This window comes from Bombina bombina, chromosome 4, assembly GCF_027579735.1.
Source record: "Bombina bombina isolate aBomBom1 chromosome 4, aBomBom1.pri, whole genome shotgun sequence".
Taxonomy (NCBI): domain Eukaryota; kingdom Metazoa; phylum Chordata; class Amphibia; order Anura; family Bombinatoridae; genus Bombina; species Bombina bombina.
Window position 1 is genome coordinate 404,286,405 of NC_069502.1, and position 18,972 is coordinate 404,305,376.

Genomic DNA, 18,972 nt, shown 5'->3' on the forward strand with positions numbered 1-18,972 from the left:
TTTTGTCAATTGGGTCCTTAAAGGAACAGCTATCCTCAAAAGGAATAGTAGTTCTCTTAGCCAGAGTAGAAATGGCCCCTTCTACTTTAGGTACAGTGTGCCATGGCTCTTTAACGGAGTCAGCGACAGGAGACATCTTTAGAAATATAGGAGAAGGGGAAAAAGGTATCCCTGGCTTCTCCCATTCCTGTGTAATAATCTCCGTAGCCTGGTCAGGAACCAGAAACACCTCCGAAGAGGAAGGAACATCAAAATAACTATTGAGTTTACTTGATTTCTTAGGGATAACAATGGCAGGGGTGTTGGAGTTGTCCAGAGTAGCCAAAACGTCCTTTAACAGTACACAAAGGTGTTCAAGCTTAAATCTGAAGGTTACAACTTCAGCATCAGAAAAAGGCAATACACTGTCCGAATCTGAGATTTCACCCTCAGAGGCTACTGACATATCTTCCTCTTCAGATTTATGAGGGAGGGCAACCTGGGTAGCGAGAGCTGGAGCAGAAACCTTACTATCTGAATCTCTAATTTTCCTCTTGCATTTTCCTTTTAACATAGGAAAGGCAGCTAATGCCACAGATACCACTATAGATTACTGGGCGGCAATTTCTGCTTGCAAATAAACTCTTCCAAGAGATTGTGAGGAACCGCAGGGCACTGCATGTGACGCCATTGAGGCTTGGGACGGCACAGGAAAAAGCTGTGGCAATGCCTGAACAGCATCATCCTGCGAGACGTTGGGCTCAGCATACATTTTTTTTCCTTTACTGCAATGTTTTCTTAACACATGAGGAACAAAATTGCATAGGAGCAGCAATTTTGACTTCCAAACACAAAAGGCACTGATTCATGAGAGCAGACTCCTGTTCCATGTCAGACATGGCCTCAGATACACAGTTAGTAAGAAAGAACAAGCTATGTGATACCGTTACTTTAAAAACAAAATATGTAACATAAAAAATAAAAAGGTATAACATTTTTATTATACAAAAAAGAACCTTAAGCTAAAGAATTGGTTCAGCAACAAGGAAAATAGATATAGACAAATGAAGACTGTTATAGTTAAGTCAAATGCGTTGTAGTCAAATGAAGAGCGAAGATACGCTCAAATAAAGACTCAAAAGACTCGTAACTGAGGTGCCTACCTTTCACCCGCTCCTGTGACAAACGAAATGTGGCCGTAATGAAGCAATTCTGATTGAACGAAACCGCTTCTGCGTAGCCAACACCGCTCCCAATACAGAGTAGAGCGTCACGTGATCAGCATAATTGCGTGCGTCACAGAAGGCACGAAAAAAGCTACAAGCCGCCTTTCCAAATCTGCAGAGAAGTCCCGCCTACTGAAGACTTCCCCCAGCGATATCACTTTGTGGCTAAAAATGCTGGTCAGATCGCAAACATATAGCGTTCTCCGACAGCAAAAACACCCAATTTGTCAGCCTTAAAGGGCCACTAAACCCAAAATCTTTCTATCATGATTCAGATAGAACATACAAATTTAAACCACATTACAATTTACTTCTATTATTTATTTTGCATCATTTTTTAGATATCCTTAGTTGAAGAAAAAGCAATGCACATGGGTGAGCCAATCACATGAGGAGGACACTGCAAGCGTAGGGACCCAATAGGAAACTGTGTTTCTCCGTTCCAGACTTGTGCAGTGAGACTTGCAGGGTGATTGGCCAAATCTTACGATTTTCAACCTATCAGAATGTTTTGAACAATGACATGGGCGGCCACCCTTTGCAAGCCACACAGCAGTGAGCGGATGATAACAAACGAGGCTAAATGCAAAAATTTTAAGGTAAACTTTAAAAAAATCTATCATTCACTAAAGCATATGATACGGACTAAAGTGTCCCTCCTAAATGAATAAAACTTTAAGCACTTTCACACACAGCCGGAGCGATCGGCAAGTTTAACAACTACTTGTACACAGGTATATGTTTTAGCATGCACACAATCACAACATGCATAAATTCATATTCAGACACTATAACAGAACAAAGATCAACATTATTCGAAACTCTAAGAGTGTTAAGGTGTATTAGTTTTGGTTTTGTATATTTGCATGCTTTTTGTGAACCATGTACCGTAGAGATTCAGGTGTCATTTAATGATCATTTAATTTAATGAAGCTGAGATTTTGGGGCGTGTGCCCCTGAACCAATGGTAACTCAGATGAGGGTTTTTAAGGCAGTAACTGTCAATCTGTTTTAAGCAGGCTAGGAGTAAGGCGACAGCCGAAACCGGTCAGCCATTGTTCATCTGTTTGTTACTTTTTTCTTTTTTGTGTGTTCTTACCCGGGGTATATACCCTTTTGCATTTAATAAAAATTTATACTTTTATCACTTCACCTGGTGCTCCTGTTACACATTTTTTCTGCAGTTCTCAAAAAGGCCAGACAGTGAGCACAGGTAAGGATAAATACTGTGAGAGGTAGCTAGAAGCTTGCTGCATTAGACTGCAACATTAAAGGGACAGCTGGGAAACCACGGATGCTGTAAAGAAGAAATACTTCATATGTCCAGCTAAAGCATTTTTGCTATATCATTGCTAAAAGCCGGAGGTGAGCAGAATAGGACGGACATCCCCAACATAGGGGACACAGCACCTAAGAACAAGGCTGCCCCTTTTCCAAGGAGGCAGTGAGTGGTGAGTCACCTTTATTACAAAATTTCATCTACAGTGGATTGTTACTGCTTCATTGGAATCTGAATGGTGGGAGGTGTTTTGGGGGGAAACACTGCCATCCTAGTGTATGTACATATATACACCTTATACAGTCTATTTGCACAGCAGCTTTTAACAACATACTATTGAACTGAATCTTCTGTCCTTACAGATTTTTTCATCTATTTACATAATACACACACCCAACCTATTTCCCCCCACTCTTTTCATGTTAATAATAAGCATTATTGCTAAGAGCTCTGGCCAAGCTCTGGGTGTCTGTATTCAATTATACTTTCTAGCTTAACCTCCGCAGTCAAAGCATGCAGGGAGGGAGCAACACACAAAGGACACCAGAATTATTTTCTCTACGGACAGCCAAGGAGAGGGAAGCAGCAGCGTGGGACTGCAATCAAATTTTCTCTCTTAATAAAACTAACTATAGTTTGATAGCTCTATTTGAAGAAGATGAAAACCTCTTATTGAAGGAGGATCAGTTGAAATGGGATGTTAATACATTGAACAAATATTTAGAACTAGGCCTCATACCGAGGGGTCTTAGACTAAACAAATTTCCTACTTTCGTTACGGACGATAAAACATTTATTGAACAGTGGAACAATCACCTAACACAATGTTCACTCAAATTGATTAAATTAATCTGTGAATATAAATTAAAAACAATTGAAGACCTAGCTGTTAAAATAAAAGAACTACAAGACGAATTGAATAAAAGGAGTGAGGAACCCAACTTTCTAAAATTTGACACCACCCTACAAAAGGTATTGGCAGAAGCAAAGACACTACTATTGGAGACTAAGCGCACAAAATATCTAAGAGACTTACAAGATTATAATTTAAACAGAGTATATATCTGGAACAGACGGGATCGTTTTGCCCTAAGGAAAGAACAAAATAAATCTGTCCCTTATTACAACAGAAGAAGGGGTGGCAACAGATTTAGAGGCAATAGAGGCAGACGTGTGAGTTTTCAGGAGAGTGAAGGGGAATCTTGGGATGAGGGTTCGTCCTCTGGAGGTGAGGAATTTGGGGCTCACGAAACTACAGTGAGACCAAAAGAAGGACCAAATAGGTTACCCCCAATTCTGAAGAACAGAGATCCCGATACTCTACCTTCCACGTCACATTACAGAGAGGAGACCTCCCAGGGAGGAGGGACACTTAGGTATACAGGAGAAATCTCAATTAGAACAGGTTTTTCAGGTACCCCCAAGAGCATCAGAAGGGGGGGGGAGAGGAAACCCAGAAAAACAACAGCAGCAACCGAGAGAACAGAGAAGATACCCTCAAAGGAGAGGCCAGAGGAGGGGCCATTACAGGGACTGAATGTTCTGAACCTATCAAGCCACACTTTAAACAAATCTGAACTTGAGGTGCTAAGTTTGGGACTTACATTTGTTCCGTCTACAGATTTCAATTTATTCAAGACCTTGTTAGACGTCAACAGGATGATTCGAAATCTGACACTCAGGAAATTCTTCAGGACCCAAGATTCAAGTGGAAATGATGAGAGTACACAATCTGTTGATGGCTCCGAATTAGAGCCTAATTACATCACTGATCTAAATTTCCCGGAATTGTGTGATGTGAGAGTTCTGGAATCTCTCCAAGGAGAGGAAGAATTGTCAGATGGAAGAAGCATTAAAACACCATCACTTAAGAACAATTCTCTCTTTTATCCCATTCAAAGTAGGGGTCCTCTTTTGGAGAAATTCCAGAAACGTGTGGAGAATGATTTGATCAAGCTTCAGTACACTACACAGAGGGGTCTTAACTCAAATATCACAAAAAAACAGAAAACAGCTTTGGAAAATTTAAGGAATAATAAAAACCTTGTAATTAGAACTGCTGATAAGGGCGGAGCTATAGTGGTCCTAGATAGGGAGGATTTCATTAAAGAGGCCCTTAGGCAATTAAGTATAGAACAGGATTACATAATATTGTCACAAGATCCTACACGCCAATTCCAGCGACAATTGGTCTCCCTTGTGGACGATGGGGTAGAGATGGGTTATATGGATCAGGAAACCAAGAATTATCTTCTGATACAAAATCCTGGCATTCCTGTGTTTAATCACCTACCCAAGATTCACAAGTCTATAGAGAATGTTCAAGGGAGACCAATTGTAAGCGGAATTGGTTCCCTCCTAGAGCACTTGTCAGAATGGCTGGATGGTATCCTACAACCCATGGTAAGCACCCTTTGGAGTTACCTGTCAGACACGAAGCATGTACTAAACTTACTCTCTGAAATCACCTGGCAGAGCAACTTCAAATGGTTGACAGTGGATGTAAGATCCCTGTATTCCACCATATCCCATGAGAAAGGCCTTGAGGCCCTGGAATTTTTTCTATCTAGAAAATATACACATGATCAGGATTTTATAGATTACGTACTGAGGGTAACCAAATTCCTCCTGACTCACAATTATTTCCTGTTTGAGGGGAAATTCTTTCTCCAGAGGCGTGGGACGGCAATGGGGGCCAAGTTTGCCCCCTCTTATGCCAACCTCTTCATGGGGTGGTGGGAGCTCTCCCACGTCTTTGGAGAGAGGAATCCCTTCAGGCAGGGGATAGTGTGGTACAGGCGCTTTATAGATGACCTTCTTTTCATCTGGCAAGGTCCTCTTCAGGATTTGGAGGAATTTGTGAAGGGATTAAATAACAATACTGTGGGAATCAGCTTTACCTCAGAGATTCAACAACACGAAGTACATTTTCTAGATATTACGCTCAAAGGAGTAGCAGGCCACAAGATAATTACAAAGACCTATCGAAAACCAATCACAGGGAACTCTCTATTGCATGCCTCAAGTTGCCACCCCAGGAGAGTGTTCAGGGGTGTAGCAAGAGGGCAGTTCATCCGCTTAAAAAGAAATTGTACGAGTTACAGTACATATGAGCAACAAGCGGATGAACTGTCGGACAGACTGTTAGAAAGAGGATACCCCAGGTCAATTATTTCGAAAGAGAGGAATTCTGTCACCAAGATCAGTAGAACTGACCTTCTAAAACAGAATAGAAAAGAGACCGAAAGGAAAATCGAGAAGAAAATCACATTCTCGACGGATTACTCTCAGCAGTATACCCAGATATGCCAGATCATTAAGAACAATTACCAGCTATTGCTAGCTGATGATGCTCTTAAAGAAACTGTGTCAGAGGGTATCAGATGCACCTACAGAAGAAACAAGACTATAGGCAACATGGTTGCACCTACGAGATTAAAACAAGAACAGACGGATGGGTCTTCTTGGTTAAGACTTAATGGCACCTTTAGGTGAAACCATCTTACCTGCAAGGCCTGTGAAAGGGTTACTACAGGGGATACTTTTTGTTCCCTGGTCACAGGTGAGAATTTTCAAAAGAAGCTATGCCTGAATTGCAGGTCAACCTTCGTGGTGTATCTGATCTCATGTACACATTGTGCGCTCCAATATGTAGGACTCACAACGAGGGAAGCTAGAGTCAGGATTAAAGAACACTTGCTGGATATAAAAGAAGGTGCTCTCACCACTCCATTAATCAATCACTTTTCGAATGTTCACAATAAAGATAAGAGATTCTTTACGTGGACAATCATTGAGAGAGTACCCATCCAGACCAAAGGGGGAGAGAGGACTCGTAAATTGGGTGAAAGGGAGGCCTTCTGGATATTTCATTTAAAAACGAGAGTTCCAGAAGGCCTCAACTCAGAATTTGATTTAATTAATTTTTGGTAACCGAGGCTAGTTCACACCACACATAGCAAATCAAAAAATGCCATACCTGGTATCTTTTGATTTCCCTAGTTGAATTGTTCCTTTTTAGTATCATTCCTTAATTAAACCACTGCACAATGCAGTTTATTCCTCCATTTTATATTCAAATTATAATTCAGGTCTAATATCTTCATTTGGTAACTATCTTTCCTTAGATAATAGGCACACTGTATGGGGGCCACTCACTATACTATAAGATAGATAGTTACAATCTAGATATTACACTACAAGCTATTTACATCATACCTCAATATCTCCTTAAACTGGCAGCATTATCTTGTATTAGGAACTTGTAGATCCTAGACTTTAGTTCTCTATCTATTCATTGTTTGTCATATTTTCACCCCATTAAACTTATTTTTCAACATGGAATGAAAAGCTAATTGCAGATTTTACCCACAGTCGGTTGCTAACTAACATGCATATGTCACGAATAGGAGGACACTGCAAGCGTAGGGACCCAATAGGAAACTGTGTTTCTCCGTTCCAGACTTGTGCAGTGAGACTTGCAGGGTGATTGGCCAAATCTTACGATTTTCAACCTATCAGAATGTTTTGAACAATGACATGGGCGGCCACCCTTTGCAAGCCACACAGCAGTGAGCGGATGATAACAAACGAGGCTGAATGCAAAAATTTTAAGGTAAACTTTAAAAAAATCTATCATTCACTAAAGCATATGATACGGACTAAAGTGTCCCTCCTAAATGAATAAAACTTTAAGCACTTTCACACACAGCCGGAGCGATCGGCAAGTTTAACAACTACTTGTACACAGGTATATGTTTTAGCATGCACACAATCACAGCATGCATAAATTCATATTCAGACACTATAACAGAACAAAGATCAACATTATTCGAAACTCTAAGAGTGTTAAGGTGTATTAGTTTTGGTTTTGTATATTTGCATGCTTTTTGTGAACCATGTACCGTAGAGATTCAGGTGTCATTTAATGATCATTTAATTGAATGAAGCTGAGATTTTGGGGCGTGTGCCCCTGAACCAATGGTAACTCAGATGAGGGTTTTTAAGGCAGTAACTGTCAATCTGTTTTAAGCAGGCTAGGAGTAAGGCAACAGCCGAAACCGGTCAGCCATTGTTCATCTGTTTGTTACTTTTTTCTTTTTTGTGTGTTCTTACCCGGGGTATATACCCTTTTGCATTTAATAAAAATTTATACTTTTATCACTTCACCTGGTGCTCCTGTTACACATTTTTTCTGCAATACACTGTCCGAATCTGAGATTTCACCCTCAGAGGCTACTGACATATCTTCCTCTTCAGATTTATGAGGGAGGGCAACCTGGGTAGCGAGAGCTGGAGCAGAAACCTTACTATCTGAATCTCTAATTTTCCTCTTGCATTTTCCTTTTAACATAGGAAAGGCAGCTAATGCCACAGATACCACTATAGATTACTGGGCGGCAATTTCTGCTTGCAAATAAACTCTTCCAAGAGATTGTGAGGAACCGCAGGGCACTGCATGTGACGCCATTGAGGCTTGGGACGGCACAGGAAAAAGCTGTGGCAATGCCTGAACAGCATCATCCTGCGAGACGTTGGGCTCAGCATACATTTTTTTTCCTTTACTGCAATGTTTTCTTAACACATGAGGAACAAAATTGCATAGGAGCAGCAATTTTGACTTCCAAACACAAAAGGCACTGATTCATGAGAGCAGACTCCTGTTCCATGTCAGACATGGCCTCAGATACACAGTTAGTAAGAAAGAACAAGCTATGTGATACCGTTACTTTAAAAACAAAATATGTAACATAAAAAATAAAAAGGTATAACATTTTTATTATACAAAAAAGAACCTTAAGCTAAAGAATTGGTTCAGCAACAAGGAAAATAGATATAGACAAATGAAGACTGTTATAGTTAAGTCAAATGCGTTGTAGTCAAATGAAGAGCGAAGATACGCTCAAATAAAGACTCAAAAGACTCGTAACTGAGGTGCCTACCTTTCACCCGCTCCTGTGACAAACGAAATGTGGCCGTAATGAAGCAATTCTGATTGAACGAAACCGCTTCGTCCCAATACAGAGTAGAGCGTCACGTGATCAGCATAATTGCGTGCGTCACAGAAGGCACGAAAAAAGCTACAAGCCGCCTTTCCAAATCTGCAGACAAGTCCCGCCTACTGAAGACTTCCCCCAGCGATATCACTTTGTGGCTAAAAATGCTGGTCAGATCGCAAACATATAGCATTCTCCGACAGCAAAAACACCCAATTTGTCAGCCTTAAAGGGCCACTAAACCCAAAATCTTTCTATCATGATTCAGATAGAACATACAAATTTAAACCACATTACAATTTACTTCTATTATTTATTTTGCATCATTTTTTAGATATCCTTAGTTGAAGAAAAAGCAATGCACATGGGTGAGCCAATCACATGAGGTTTCTATGTGCAGCAACCAATCAGCAGCTACTGAGCATATCTAGATATGCTTTTCAGCAAAGAATATCAAGAGAATAAAACAAATTAGATAATAGAAGTAAATTAGAAAGATGTTTAAAAATGCATTCTCTTTCTAAATCATGAAAGAAAAAATGTGGGTGTCATGTCCCTTTAAGATAAAATAAAGGAATTCTCCTTAATGACGGTATATAACAGATCAAAAACTGACACTCTTGCACTGTGTATTAGAAGCCCCAGACAAATACAGAGTCCCAATAAAGTTAACCCCTTACTCTACCAAGGGAAATAACCCAATCTCATAACACATGCCTGCTCCCTTCCCTGATTCAATTCCATTATAGATATGCCCCAATAAAAATATGCAGGGTTCTTTATCAAAGGATCTTGCTCTCCTTTAAGTGCACAGTCTCCCCGCCTAGAAGACAATGGCACTTACTTGCTAATCCGCTGTCCGGCAGGAAGACAGCTCCCAGGCATGACAGGACACATCTTCCTCACAGAGGCCTGTGGAAAAAGAAAAACCAGAGTAAACCTACTCTGGCTTTCTATACGAGGGCCGAAAATTGTTAGGAAAATGCAGTAAGTACCCCCTTACAAGTTCCTAACTGCTTTAAAGCCACACTACCCTACCAAAGGGATTAACGTGGACTACAGAAATCGTGACTAACTGCAAATTCTACTGGCATATGAAACTCACATTTTCCTTGCTTGTGCTTCAGCGTGAGTGTTGGGCTTTCTACATGTGGCAGCCAACTTTTTTTTAACAAGAGACACATTACAATGCTACTAATGAAAAATAAAAAAGATATATGCTATTCCGAACAGATTTTAATTCTATTCCAGGCCGATACTCACATTATAGCTCACCCAGCATTTACAAAGTAGCCCCTGCAGTGACGAGTTGTCACCCCTCAAGTTACTGTGACACAGTGACAGTTAAGTTAACTTACCGGCGTGACTCGTGAGGCATCCTGAGTCCAGCCATCCAGGGCTGTCAGTCAGTCAAAGAGGCACCGAGTCATGTGGTCTGGCTGCCGCTGCTGGCCTGGCATGCCGCACTTCTAACAGTCACACTGACTGGTGTTGGGCAGGCTCAGGCTGAGCAGCAGCTCCTCTTGTCTTCTTCACCTGACTCTAAGTGACTCAAGTCCTCTGTCCTCCTACTTCGTTCAGTCAGTCCTGGGCACTGGACAGCAGCAGTTCCGCACCGCAACTGGCAGCAGGCACCTTCTCTCCTGCAGTGCATTAGTGCAACCCCGGGCATCACGTGAGTCAGCACTGCAGCTCCCTCCTTCATTTAGTTCCCGCTAGTATCAGTCCGACTCTTGTGACATCACGTCGTCCACACCCGGCACGCCTCCCAGTCCTCAGACAAGAGAGACCATCACCACATAATTGTGATGACGGCACTCCCGGCAGCGCTGATTGGCTGCCTGTTAGCTCTATCATAGAGGCGGTTTGGAGAGCCGCCTCTATTGGAGCTTGGTTGGGCCACAAGATATACCACTGGGTAGCGCTAGCTCATAGTGAGTTAGTAAGCCTATGAAGCATCCATGTTGCGCAATCAATGGAGGGCAGCTGAATGGCTCACTGCCTCTACCTAATTGCACAACATGAATGATAGATTAATGGATCGTATAGCATGGTGGCGCAGGGGGGTACCTGGGGGAACGTGGTCAGACTCAAGTTCATGAACAACACCACACAATTTTTTTTTTAAATTAATTAATAACAAAAATAGGTGCATAGCAGTAAGCAACATCAACTAGGGGTTTACAGGAATACAACAGCTGGATAGAAAAAGGAAGTTGTTGAACATAGAGAGTGCTGACAGTCACAGAAGGTCATAACAAACCTGGATTTTTATTTTTTTTACTATCTCTCCCTTAAACATCTTTCTCAACTTCCTCTTCTCTTCAATCTTTATTTGTACCCTCTCCCTTCTCTCTCAGGCCATATTTTCTCTTTACACACTTTCTTTCCTCTCTCTCACATCGCTTCACTCTTTCTTTTTTTTTTCTCCAATCTCTCCTAACTCTATCTTTTCCACTTTTACTTTTCCACTCTCTCTCTCTGCCACCATTTATTCTCTCAGAAGTAACAGTATAAGCACTAATGGGTTCTCTACAGCCCTAGAGGGATAACATATCCTTGTCCTTTCATGGATAAATATAATATCTCTTTAGAATAGATAATATTTTTTAGCACATAGTCCAAAATGTGTGTTTCTCAGTGCTGCAATAGAAGTGTACATTTTGCAAATACAGTGTGCTAACTTTGCTACTATAACAAACCACCAAACTTTGGACAGTGAGTGAATGTTTATTCAACATTCAATCAATACATTTCACTTTTTGCCAATGGCTAGTGGGCGAGTGGAAATTTTGAGCCCTTATATAGCATATCATAAAAAAGTTTCTGCTTACCTGAGCATTATCCAGCAGGCCATATACAGCATGTTTGTTGGTGTCGGGATGAACCATTACAGCACGTGCCGGAACCTGAGCCCAGTTACATGATGCATACTGATCCACCTCAGCGCGGGCACCATTAGGGCACAGAAGTTGGAAGTTACTAGACTTTAAATCCTTTGCCCAAACTTCTGAATTATGTCCTGAAAAGGAAAAATATTTTGGGAAATATAATCTTAATGCATTTTAGTACATATTATTGACCTAATTCATTAAAGGGACAGTCTAGTTTAATTGTTTTATTGTTCACAAAGATAGATAATCCCTTTATTACCCATTCCCCAGTTTTGCATAGCCAAGCCAACACAGTTATATTAATATAATTTTTACCTCTATGATTACCTATCGGCGAGATTACAAGTTTTGCATTAGAGGCTATGCGGTGCTAACGAGCAGTTTTCTCTTACCGCTCTCTTACATGCAGTGCTGGTATTACCGGTTTTTACAAACCCGGCGTTAAAAGGCAAGAAGTGAGCGTAGAGCAAAATTGAGCTCCATACCGCACTCCAATACCAGCGCTGCTTAAGTCAGCGGTGAGCTGGTCGTACGTGCTCATGCACGATTTCCCCATAATAGACATCAATGGGGAGAGCCGGCTGAGAAAAAGTCTAACACCTGCCAAAAAGCAGCATAAATCTCAGTAACGCAGCCCCATTGATTCCTATGGGGAAATAAAAGTTATGTTTACACCTAACACCCTAAAATGAACCCTGAGTCTAAACACCCCTAATCTTACACTTATTAACCCCTAATCTGCCGCCCCCGACATTGCAGACACCTACATTATTCTTATTAACCCCTAATTTGCTGCCCCAACATCTCCGACACCTACATTATATTTATTACCCCTAATCTGCCGCCCCCAATGTTGCCGCCACTATATTAAATTTATTAACCCCTAAACCTAAGTCTAACCCTAACCCTAAAACCCCCTAATTGAAATATAATTTAAATAAATCTAAATAAAATTACTATAATTAAATAAATTACCTACATTAAATACAATTAAATACATTAAATTAAATTAGCTAAATTACAAAAAAACAACACTAAATTACAGAAAATAAAAAACAAATTACAGATCTTTAAACTAATTACACCTAATCTAATAGCCCTATCAAAATAAAAAAAAGCCCCCCCCCAAAATAAAAAAAAACCCTAGCCTAAACTAAACTACCAATAGCGCCCTTAAAAGAGTCTTTTGCAGGGCATTGCCCCAAAGAAATCAGCTCTTTTTCCTGTAAAAAAAATACAAACACCCCCCAACAGTAAAACCCACCACCCACACAACCAACCCCACAAATAAAATACTAACTAAAAAAACCTAAGCTCCCCATTGCCCTGAAAAGGGCATTTGGATGGGCATTGCCCTTAAAAGGGCATTTAGTTCTTTTGCAGGCCCAAAGTCCTAACCTAAAAAATAAACCCACCCAATACACCCTTAAAAAAATCCTAAAAAACACTAACCCCCGAAGATTCACTTACCGGGAGAAGTCTTCATCCAAGTGCCAAGATGTCCTCAACGAAGCCGACAGAAGTGGTCCTCCAGATGGGCAGAAGTGGTCCTCCAGATGGGCAGAAGTCTTCATCCAGACGGCATCTTCTATCTTCATCCTTCCAGCGCGGAGCGGGTCCATCTTCAAGACATCCGACGCAGAGCATCCTCCTCAAACGACAGCTTCTTCATAATGAATATCTCTTTAAGTGAAGTCATTCAAGATGGTGTCCTTTAGATTCCGATTGGCTGATAGAATTCTATCAGCCAGTCGGAATTAAGGTAGAAAAAATCCTATTGGCTGATTTGATTGGAAAAAAAATTAGTTTAAAGATCTGTAATTTGTTTTTTATTTTCTGTAATTTAGTGTGTTTTTTTGTGATTTAGCTAATTGTATTTAATGTATTTAATTGTATTTAATGGAGGTAATTTATTTAATTCTAGTGTAGTGTTAGGTGTTATTGTAACTTCGGTTAGGTTTTATTTTACACGTCAATTTGTCTTTATTTTAGCTAGGTAGTTATTAAATAGTTAATAACTATTTAGTAACTATTCTACCTAGTTAAAATAAATACAAACTTGCCTGTAAAATAAAAATAAACCCTAAGCTAGCTACAATGTAACTATCAGTTATATTGTAGCTAGCTTAGGGTTTATTTTATAGGTAAGTATTTAGTTTTAAATAGGAATAATTTAGGCCTAGATTTAGAGTTTGGCGGTAGCCGTCAAAACCAGCGTTAGAGGCTCCTAACGCTGGTTTTAGGCTACCGCCGGTATTTGGAGTCAGTCAGGAAAGGGTCTAACGCTCACTTTCCAGCCGCGACTTTTCCATACCGCAGATCCCCTTACGTCAATTGCGTATCCTATCTTTTCAATGGGATCTTTCTAACTCCGGTATTTAGAGTCGTGTCTGAAGTGAGCGTTAGAAATCTAACGACAAAACTCCAGCCGCAGAAAAAAGTCAGTAGTTAAGAGCTTTCTGGGCTAACGCCGGTTTATAAAGCTCTTAACTACTGTGCTCTAAAGTACACTAACACCCATAAACTACCTATGTACCCCTAAACCGAGGTCCCCCCACATCGCCGCCACTCTATTAAATTTTTTTAACCCCTAATCTGCCGCCCGCCACCTACGTTATACTTATGTACCCCTAATCTGCTGCCCCTAACACCGCCGACCCCTATATTATATTTATTAACCCCTAATCTGCCCCCCACAACGTCGCCGCCAGCTACCTACACTTATTAAACCCTAATCTGCCGTCCACACACCGCCGCCAGCTACATTATAGCTATGTACCCCTAATCTGCTGCCCCTAACACCGCCGACCCCTATATTATATTTATTAACCCCTAATCTGCCCCCTCAATGTCGCCTCCACCTGCCTATACTTATTAACCCCTAATCTGCCGAGCGGACCGCACCGCTACTATAATAAAGTTATTAACCCCTAATCCGCCTCACTCCCGCCTCAATAACAATATAATAAATAGTATTAACCCCTAATCTGCCCTCCCTAACATCGCCGACACCTAACTTCAAGTATTAACTCCTAATCTGCCGATCGGAGCTCACCGCTACTCTAATAAATTTTTTAACCCCTAAAGCTAAGTCTAACCCTAACCCTAACACCCCCCTAAGTTAGATATAATTTAAATCTAACGAAATAAATTAACTCTTATTAAATAAATTATTCCTATTTAAATCTAAATACTTACCTGTAAAATAAACCCTAATATAGCTACAACATAAATTATAATTATATTATAGCTATTTTAGGATTTATATTTATTTTACAGGTAACTTTGTATTTATTTTAACCAGGTACAATAGCTATTAAATAGTTAAGAACTATTTAATAGCTAAAATAATTACAAAATTACCTGTAAAATAAATCCTAACCTAAGTTACAATTAAACCTAACACTACACTATCAATAAATTAATTAAATAAACTACCTACAATTATCTACAATTAAACCTAACACTACACTAGCAATAAATAAATTAAATACAATTCCTACAAATAAATACAATTAAATAAACTAACTAAAGTACAAAAAATAAAAAAGAACTAAGTTACAAAAAATAAAAAAATATTTACAAACATTAGAAACAAATTACAACAATTTTAAACTAATTACACCTACTCTAAGCCCCCTAATAAAATAACAAAGCCCCCCAAAATAAAAAAATGCCCTACCCTATTCTAAATTACAAAAGTTCAAAGCTCTTTTACCTTACCAGCCCTGAACAGGGCCCTTTGCGGGGCATGCCCCAAAGAATTCAGCTCTTTTGCCTGTAAAAAAAACATACAATACCCCCCCCCCAACATTACAACCCACCACCCACATACCCCTAATCTAACCCAAACCCCCCTTAAATAAACCTAACACTAAGCCCCTGAAGATCTTCCTACCTTGTCTTCACCTCGCCGGGTATCACACAGATCCGTCCTGGCTCCAAAATCTTCATCCAAGCCCAAGCGGGGGCTAGACATCCATCATCCGGCGGCTGAAGAGGTCCAGAAGAGGCTCCAAAGTCTTCATCCTATCCGGGAAGAAGAGGCGATCCGGACCGGCAACCATCTTGATCCAAGCGGCATCTTCTATCTTCATCCGATGAGGACCGGCTCCATCTTGAAGACCTCCACCGCGGACCCATCTTCTTCTTCCGACGACTTCCCGACGAATGACGGTTCCTTTAAGGGACATCATCCAAGATGGCGTCCCTCGAATTCCGATTGGCTGATAGGATTCTATCAGCCAATTGGAATTAAGGTAGGAAAATTCTGATTGGCTGATGGAATCAGCCAATCAGATTGAGCTCACATTCTATTGGCTGATCGGAACAGCCAATAGAATGCAAGCTCAATCTGATTGGCTGATTGAATCAGCCAATCGGATTGAACTTGATTCTGATTGGCTGATTCCATCAACCAATCAGAATTTTCCTACCTTAATTCCGATTGGCTGATAGAATCCTATCAGCCAATCGGAATTTGAGGGACGCCATCTTGGATGACGTCCCTTAAAGGAACCGTCATTCGTCGGGAAGTCGTCGGTGAAGATGGATGTTCCGGGTCGGCACGATGAACATGGATCCGGAAGAAAGAAGATTGAAGATGCCGTTGATAGAAGACTTCAGCCGGATCATGGACCTCTTCAGCTCCCGCTTGGATGAAGACTTCAGCCGGATCATGGACCTCTTCAGCTCCCGCTTGGATGAAGACTTCAGCCGGATCATGGACATCTTCAGCCCCCCCGCTTGGGCTTGGATCAAGACATCGGAGGAGCTCTTCTGGATCGTTCAGTGAACCTGGTATGGTGAAGATAAGGTAGGAAGATCTTCAGGGGCTTAGTGTTAGGTTTGTTTAAGGGGGGGTTGGGTTAGATTAGGGGTATGTGGGTGGTGGGTTGTAATGTTGGGGGGTATTGTATGTGTTTTTTTTACAGGCAAAAGAGCTGAATTCTTTGGGGCATGCCCCGCAAAGGGCCCTGTTCAGGGCTGGTAAGGTAAAAGAGCTTTGAACTTTTGTAATTTAGAATAGGGTAGGGCATTTCTTTATTGTGGGGGTCTTTGTTATTTTATTAGGGGGCTTAGAGTAGGTGTAATTAGTTTAAAATTGTTGTAATATTTTTCTGATGTTTGTAAATATTTTTATATTTTTTGTAACTTAGTTCTTTTTTATTTTTTGTACTTTAGTTAGTTTATTTCATTGTATTTATTTGTAGATATTGTATTTAATTAATGTATTGATAGTGTAGTGTTAGGTTTAATTGTAGGTAATTGTAGGTATTTTATTTAATTAATTTATTGATAGTGTAGTGTTAGGTTTAATTGTAACTTAAGTTAGGATTTATTTTACAGGTAATTTTGTAATTATTTTAACTATTTTAGCTATTAAATAGTTCTTAACTATTTAATAGCTATTGTACCTGGTTAAAATAAATACAAAGTTACCTGTAAAATAAATATAAATCCTAAAATAGCTATAATATAATTATAATTTATGTTGTAGCTATATTAGGATTTATTTTACAGGTAAGTATTTAGCTTTAAATAGGAATAATTTATTTAATAAGAGTTAATTTATTTCGTTAGATTTCAATTATATTTAACTTAGGGGGGTGTTAGTGTTAGGGTTAGACTTAGCTTTAGGGGTTAATACATTTATTAGAATAGCGGTGAGCTCCAGTCGGCAGATTAGGGGTTAATGTTTGAAGTTAGGTGTCGGCGATGTTAGGGAGGGCAGATTAGGGGTTAATACTATTTATTATAGGGTTAGTGAGGCGGATTAGGGGTTAATAACTTTATTATAATAGCGGTGCGGTCTGCTCGGCAGATTAGGGGTTAATAAGTGTAGGCAGGTGGAGGCGACGTTGTGGGGGGCAGATTAGGGGTTAATAAATATAATATAGGGGTCGGTGGTGTTAGGGACAGCAGATTAGGGGTACATAGGGATAATGTAAATAGCGGCGGTTTACGGAGCGGCAGATTAGGGGTTAATAATAATATGCAGGGGTCAGCGATAGCGGGGGCGGCAGAATAGGGGTTAATAAGTGTAAGGTTAGGGGTGTTTAGACTCGGGGTACATGTTAGAGTGTTAGGTGCAGACGTAGGAAGTGTTTCCCCATAGCAAACAATGGGGCTGCGTTAGGAGCTGAACGCGGCTTTTTTGCAGGTGTTTTTTTCAGCTCAAACAGCCCCATTGTTTTCTATGGGGGAATCGTCGACACCTAACTTCGCCGACACCTAACTTCAAGTATTAACTCCTAATCTGCCGATCGGAGCTCACCGCTACTCTAATAAATTTTTTAACCCCTAAAGCTAAGTCTAACCCTAACCCTAACACCCCCCTAAGTTAGATATAATTTAAATCTAACGAAATAAATTAACTCTTATTAAATAAATTATTCCTATTTAAATCTAAATACTTACCTGTAAAATAAACCCTAATATAGCTACAACATAAATTATAATTATATTATAGCTATTTTAGGATTTATATTTATTTTACAGGTAACTTTGTATTTATTTTAACGAGGTACAATAGCTATTAAATAGTTAAGAACTATTTAATAGCTAAAATAGTTAAAATAATTACAAAATTACCTGTAAAATAAATCCTAACCTAAGTTACAATTAAACCTAACACTACACTATCAATAAATTAATTAAATAAACTACCTACAATTATCTACAATTAAACCTAACACTACACTAGCAATAAATAAATTAAATACAATTCCTACAAATAAATACAATTAAATAAACTAACTAAAGTACAAAAAATAAAAAAGAACTAAGTTACAAAAAATAAAAAAATATTTACAAACATTAGAAACAAATTACAACAATTTTAAACTAATTACACCTACTCTAAGCCCCCTAATAAAATAACAAAGCCCCCCAAAATAAAAAAATGCCCTACCCTATTCTAAATTACAAAAGTTCAAAGCTCTTTTACCTTACCAGCCCTGAACAGGGCCCTTTGCGGGGCATGCCCCAAAGAATTCAGCTCTTTTGCCTGTAAAAAAAAACATACAATACCCCCCCCCCAACATTACAACCCACCACCCACATACCCCTAATCTAACCCAAACCCCCCTTAAATAAACCTAACACTAAGCCCCTGAAGATCTTCCTACCTTGTCTTCACCTCGCCGGGTATCACAAATTCTTCATCCTATCCGGGAAGAAGAGGCGATCCGGACCGGCAACCATCTTGATCCAAGCGGCATCTTCTATCTTCATCCGATGAGGACCGGCTCCATCTTGAAGACCTCCACCGCGGACCCATCTTCTTCTTCCGACGACTTCCCGACGAATGACGGTTCCTTTAAGGGACATCATCCAAGATGGCGTCCCTCGAATTCCGATTGGCTGATAGGATTCTATCAGCCAATTGGAATTAAGGTAGGAAAATTCTGATTGGCTGATGGAATCAGCCAATCAGATTGAGCTCACATTCTATTGGCTGATCGGAACAGCCAATAGAATGCAAGCTCAATCTGATTGGCTGATTGAATCAGCCAATCGGATTGAACTTGATTCTGATTGGCTGATTCCATCAACCAATCAGAATTTTCCTACCTTAATTCCGATTGGCTGATAGA

General features: G+C 40.0%; 1 protein-coding gene across 1 annotated transcript in view; it reads right to left on the reverse strand.

Annotated features, from left to right (window-relative positions):
- The window catches only part of MELTF (melanotransferrin), a 108,442-nt gene that overhangs the window by 15,406 nt on the left and 74,064 nt on the right, over positions 1 to 18,972 (reverse strand). Inside the window, exon 13 of the mRNA XM_053709039.1 lies at positions 11,315 to 11,502. Within this exon, the coding sequence (XP_053565014.1) occupies positions 11,315 to 11,502 (188 nt within the window). The remainder of the gene's footprint in view (positions 1 to 11,314; positions 11,503 to 18,972) is intronic.